The 5,826-nt window shown below is 31.4% G+C and overlaps 1 protein-coding gene across 4 annotated transcripts; it reads right to left on the bottom strand.

The window, feature by feature from the left end:
* Positions 1–1,389: 1,389 nt before the first annotated feature.
* On the bottom strand, positions 1,390–3,722 carry LOC129302058 (uncharacterized). 4 transcript variants are annotated; one of them, XM_054940725.1, is made up of 6 exons: positions 3,357–3,722; positions 2,772–2,851; positions 2,588–2,653; positions 2,405–2,494; positions 2,126–2,186; positions 1,390–1,979 (listed from the first exon to the last, which is right to left on the bottom strand). In XM_054940725.1, exons 1-6 carry the CDS (start codon positions 3,445–3,447, stop codon positions 1,816–1,818), a joined length of 552 nt encoding a protein of 183 aa, XP_054796700.1. In that variant the 5' UTR covers positions 3,448–3,722; the 3' UTR covers positions 1,390–1,815. The 4 variants fall into 4 exon arrangements, 2 of the variants coding, with proteins under 2 accessions (XP_054796700.1, XP_054796701.1); XM_054940726.1 differs by lacking the exon at positions 2,405–2,494 and having other exon boundaries at positions 3,357–3,719; XR_008591156.1 differs by lacking the exons at positions 2,405–2,494; positions 2,588–2,653; positions 3,357–3,722 and having other exon boundaries at positions 1,390–2,186; positions 2,772–3,349.
* Positions 3,723–5,826: the final 2,104 nt, after the last annotated feature.

Below are 5,826 nucleotides of genomic sequence, written 5' to 3'. Positions count from 1 at the left end.
AAATAAATTATTGAACTCATTTGTTATGTAAGTAGGATGGTTGTAGTTGTAGAGTGTTTATGCTTAAAAAATGATATTTGAAAAAAATCATATTTTTTATTTATATTTGAATTAATAAAAAAAGAGGAATCATTATTTAAGCTTATATTACCATAATATTTTATATATACAAGATGATAATTTTTTTTTGAAAGTATATTTTTTCATTGTATTTAGAAACCCAATAATAGAAGACGAACTAAAACTTAAAATAAGGAGGGAGTTTGAAAGTCTAGATGAAGCATGGAACTTTTGGAATGAATATGGCAAGAAAATTGGGTTTGGAGTTAGAAAGTATAATGGAACAAAGAGTAAAAAAAATGGTTCCATCATTACACATAAATAAGTATGTTGTAGAGAGGGTGTTCAAAAAAAGATAAAAGAGAGATGACTTCTTCTAGATATTGGCCTAAGACAAGAACCAAATGCAAGGTAAGGATGATTGTATCTCGTGTTGATAAAAAGTTCAGAATCACTAAGTTTAATGAAGAGCATAATCACCCTCTTCATACACCTAAGACAATGCACTTGTTACTATCACAAAGGAATTTATCAGAAGCTTAGGCTTGTGAAATAAATCTTGCAAAAGAATCTAGGCTTGAACTCAAGAATGCTTTTAATTTAATGAGTACATATGCAGGTGGTCAAGAAAATCTTGGTTATACCATAACAGATGCAAAGAACTACTTAATGTACAAAAGGAAAAGACATATGAAGTTTGGAGAGGTGGGATGTTTACTTGAATATTTTCAAAAACAAGTTGTCCAACATCCTGCATTTTATCATAAATACCAATTGGACAGTGAACAACAGATCACCAATGTATTTTGGGCAGATTCTCATATGCTAATAGACTATGCACACTTTGGTGAGGTTGTATCACCAGACACTACATATAGCATAAACAAGAATCATTGACCCCTTGCTCTCTTATCTGGTTTTAACCATCACAAAAGTGTGGTCATTTTAAGAGCAACACCATTGTATGATGAGACTATTGAGTCTTTCAAGTGGCTATTGAAAACCTTCCTGGATGCTCACACACAAAGCAATCCTCAAACAGTGTTTACTAACCAAGATCAAGCTATGGTTAGAGCATTGAGTGAAGTGCTTCCAAATACAAGGCATTATTTGTGCACTTGACATTTATTGCAAAATGGCATTAAATACCTTAGGAACTTGATGAAAGAAGGGTCAAGCATTTTAATCGACTTCAAGAAATGCATGTTTGATTATGTTGAAGTGGATAAGTTTGAAGAAGCATAGAGTGAGTTATTATTTGCTTACAATGTCCATGAGAATGGGTGGTTGAAGTCTACTTATAAAATTAAGGAAAAATGGGCCAAGTGCTACATGAAGGATGCTCTCACATTAGGCATGAGAAGCAGAGTGATATAATTTAATGCAATTTACAGCAATAGCCTCTTAGTCACATGTGGCATTTGCATACTCAAATTTGAACCATTTTGGTCAATCTAATACAACTTATGCCCAAAATGACATTTTTACAGCATTTAATACAATCACCTAACAAGTTTACATATTCTTTGTTCTTTTCAGCTGATTAATTTGCAACCAGCACAATCATACATAGGACATCTTTTGGACCCTTTTATAAAGCAATTCTAGAACAATTGTGGACATTTTTTGTAGGATGGCCCTTGCTTTGCTTCACTACACAAATTTTCACCCAAAGTTGGACACCAATATCTATCCTGTAGAATGGATGCAAATCAATCTCCATCCTTCTCCATTTGTAGCCTTACACTATCTATTCTATGTCAAATGTATTTCAATGAACAATTCCACAATAGCAATTATTAGTGTTTTGCATGACCCACAGTTGTTGCAGCTGGCATTGATGGCTTTAACATGAATTCTTTGTACTGCATTGATGGCTTTAACATGAATTCTTTGCAACTGGCATTGATGGCTTTCACCTGCATTCAATAGCAACATCATAATATGCTATGTGCAAATTAAATAGAACATCCTTGAATGTAGATTGTAGAGGGGAAGCGAAGAAAGAAGCTAACTTCACTTCACTCACTTGTATGAAAAAATAAATGAGTGCACGATAACTTACCTTTCATATATAGCTCGACATTAATTTTACAATTAGTAAAGGACCTGGCTCTTGAAACCGACTGCAGAGACAGTCCACATGGGATATTAATGTTATGAAAGTAAAGTTCAATTTGAATATTCCTATTAGTCACAATTCATTGATTCTGGGGAGAAAATTGAAACATGGTTCAGTTGACTGATCCTATATTTGAAAGTCTTTTCTTTAGATCGAACAATTCCTTGTCTTAATTGCATTAATATAATTACCCATATTGAAAATAAAATCACCATCTCTTACATCATTAGCATTAGTCTGGTTTAGCTCATTTTGCTCCTCAACTTTCAGGCCCAAAACTTCTAGCTTCCCTATTAAATGCCCTCTAGTTGACTGCACATATTGATTAAACTAAGTTGTTCAACAACCGACTCTGATGTAAGATGGCTAGAGTGTGAAACTTTTATGTCAATAGATGCAACTTACAGCTATTTTTTCAAGTACATCCTCCTTTTGCTTTATCACAGACATTAAGTCAAAAAATGACCATCTCTAAAAGATAGACAAAAAATAAATAAACAAAAGCATTAATAGTATCATTACATACAACCTCTGTTTCTAAATCGATTGCAGATTTATAAATAATCTTGAGAATAGATAATAGTCTCACCTTCCAGTTCCACCAGATGTAACAACATAATCCCACAGCTACTAATGTAGCGGCTGGTAATAGGTAAGATGCATAACTCCCTATGCGCAAATGATTCACACATTAAAATTTATAACAAAGCTTCAGCAATACATACGGCTTCCTGAATGAATCACATGTCAAAAACTATTCTGTTAGATTATGAAAAAAATTATCCATGAGCTCTCATTTACCAGCCTAACCTTTAAGCATTCACTTAACAAAAATTATCCATGAGTAAAACATATGCATGTATAGGGATTAACTTCCCTGACACATTAGATTGAAGATTACAATATGCAGAACCTGCAAGATGTTCATGGAAGGTATTCTCCATTTCAAACAAAAGGAATAATGCTTCGCAATATCAAAATACATTAGGATAATAGATCTTGTCATTAAACTAATGCATTTCGTAGGCATCATTAATATTGTAAGCATATTGAAAAAGTGAATCTAGAAATGGGATCGCCCTAACAAGGAGATGATAGGAATTTGGGAATTGAAAAGAATGGAGCAAGAAGTTGTAATATCCATGACTAATTAGAGATGAAATTAAAGCCATACCTGAGATTATATAAATGAAGGGGCAAAAGAAGCGATAAGGTTGACGAAGAAAGCACAATCGCTGAACGTGGCTTTGCCATATGCTTTTCATTGCAAGAACACTAGGGGTTTAGAAATTTTCACAAGCTTATTTTAAAAAAATGAAAGAAATTTCAGAATTAGACAGCTAAGATTTCTTGCAATGAACGGCCAAGATTTTCCTCATTTATTGAAGCTCTGCATTTTGAGGATGAGCTTCCCTTGCTCAGCTTATCGCTGAGCATCGAAACTGATCCCAGTGGGCGTCGCTTAAGAAGCTCATGCTTTGAGCTTCAAATTTGACACTTGTTATCTTCAAAAGCTCTTTTGAGAAAAATTGTAAACAGACAAGATTAAAAATTATCTAGGTTTAGACCCTCCAAACCTCAGTTTGGTTGTTTATCCGAACACACTCGTAGTCATTAAAATATTACTTTTCAATTTATAGAGTACTCTTTCAATCATTTTTATAAGTTATTTCTACCAACCTCATCACTACCAACATAAAAAAAGTACAAGAAATAAAAGTGTGTAAAATTTTAAATATGCTCTAATATAATAAATTTAAAAAGTAATGTTATGTTATTGTTCGCCGTCAAGCATTACTGCAAGCGTACGGGTGATCACAAGCGTAGAATATTTCAGAGTTATCGTTTCCACGAGGATTTAGGCAAATGAGGGTTAAAATTTACAATTAAACTTTAAGATAGATTGAGCAAAATCAAGAGTATATTTGTGTGAAAGTAATGAAAATCTGATTAAAATTGTTTTAAAGCAATTAAAACTTATTAAAACTTTGACTTTCAGATGTGAGAATCTAATATTATCTTTCTCCTTTGTATTTCATAAAACTTAAATTAATTCCTCTTTAATATATTTTTAATAAAAATAAATGTTAGTCTAAGGTTCTAATTCACTTGAAAAAGCTTTCTTAAATCAAAATCAAGTATATTTAAAAATATTAAAATTTCATAATTTCTTGAAAATAATTAGTGAAAACAAATTTTAAGTACCAATTTCAATGTAACTATAAAGGGTTAATAAAATATCTCTATTTTACCAACAAAACCATTCATTTATCTTTGTAAATTTTAAGTTCAATACTATTTTATTCAAGTTCTATACCTAAATTGGCTTTTTCAAGAACAACTCAAGTGACCAAAATAATCTAAATGATAACCAAGCACTTAAAAGCATTAAGCATAAGATAAAATAAACACACACACACACACACACACACGCACGCACACACACATATCATTAACTATAAAAAAAAGGAAATATTCAAGTCTTAATCTATACAAAGGTTCAAAATAATCTTAGAACAAGAGAACTAGTTACATATATTCAAAAAAGAGTCACAAATGTAAAAATATATAGCATCCATATCAGAAACAAAGAGAGAAAATGGAAGAGAAGAAGAAAAATTGAAGGAAATCTACTTAAATCTTTTCAAATCTTTGATCAAATCTCCTTCAAGAACCCCAAATCCTAGCAAAGCAAGCCTCAAAAAATCTCTAAAAATCATGATTTGCTGTCTGGAGGCATGTTTATGGCTTATCTATCCTAATTTTTTCATTTTGCAGCTCAAAACGAACATCAAAATTTAGGTCGTGCGTCGCGGCTTGTTATCATTACGCTGCGGTGCACATGACAAAATGTGGAATTGTGCCACGGCGTATTGTTAATGCGCTGGAGTGCTCTTGCATCTCCAGGACTCCTTGTCTCTGTGCCACATGCCGTGGTACATGATATAGAGCTTCTAATCTTTGATTTTGGCTCCAATTTTTTTTATTGTTATGTTTTTATATGCATCTTCAATCATCATTTAGCTATCTATCTTTAAAAATACCTAAAATAAACAACCTAAAATAGTAGATACAGCTATGAGATATTTTAAAGTTTAAAATCAAGGTAAGAGTCTTTGCAAAATTTTTAATAAATTCTATTTTCTAGGTCAATTTGGAATGAAGCTTATTTTCCTATATTTAAACCGAAAATATTCACAATTGATCTAATTCATCACATAAAATATAGAAAAATGCACTGAATTGACGTTAATTTTAATAGATTATCATTTATTTTTTATTTCTCATAAAAGATATTTTTGAAAATACCTTTCAAATACTATTTAAAAAGTCGTATCATAACTAATAAATGAAACCAAATAGACTTTCTAAAACCTGTCTTATAAATGAGACTGAAAGGAGTATACTAATGATTTAGTCATTCAAATATCTCCAAGTATACTGACGATTTAAGAATGTGGTGTTGAGGTTATAAAAGGCTCACATGTAGTGAGTTTATTATCAAGATTTGACACTGGTTTCTATTTTACATAATATCTTATTGTTTGTTATATTGATTGTAGATTTGGATAATATGAGTTAAGGGAACAAACAAGAAATAAATATGCTATTAGGATTTTATTCAATTTAATGCTATTATTATT

The sequence above is a fragment of the Prosopis cineraria genome, unplaced genomic scaffold (genome assembly GCF_029017545.1).
Source record: "Prosopis cineraria cultivar Desert tree isolate PC_DT_omini unplaced genomic scaffold, ASM2901754v1 PC2, whole genome shotgun sequence".
NCBI classification, from domain to species: domain Eukaryota; kingdom Viridiplantae; phylum Streptophyta; class Magnoliopsida; order Fabales; family Fabaceae; genus Prosopis; species Prosopis cineraria.
Note: the sequence above shows the minus strand (reverse complement) of the source record. Positions and strands in the feature narration are given on the sequence as shown.

Bases quoted from the DNA above. Each gene is read 5' to 3' on its own strand.
- LOC129302058 (XM_054940725.1), bottom strand. From the start codon at position 3,447: ATGAAAAGCATATGGCAAAGCCACGTTCAGCGATTGTGCTTTCTTCGT. The intron at 2,852-3,356 runs GTATGGCTTTAA...ATTTGCGCATAG, and splicing joins CTTCATTTATATAATCTCAG to GGAGTTATGCATCTTACCTA. The intron at 2,187-2,404 runs GTAAGAGATGGT...CTGTCTCTGCAG, and splicing joins ACCAGACTAATGCTAATGAT to TCGGTTTCAAGAGCCAGGTC.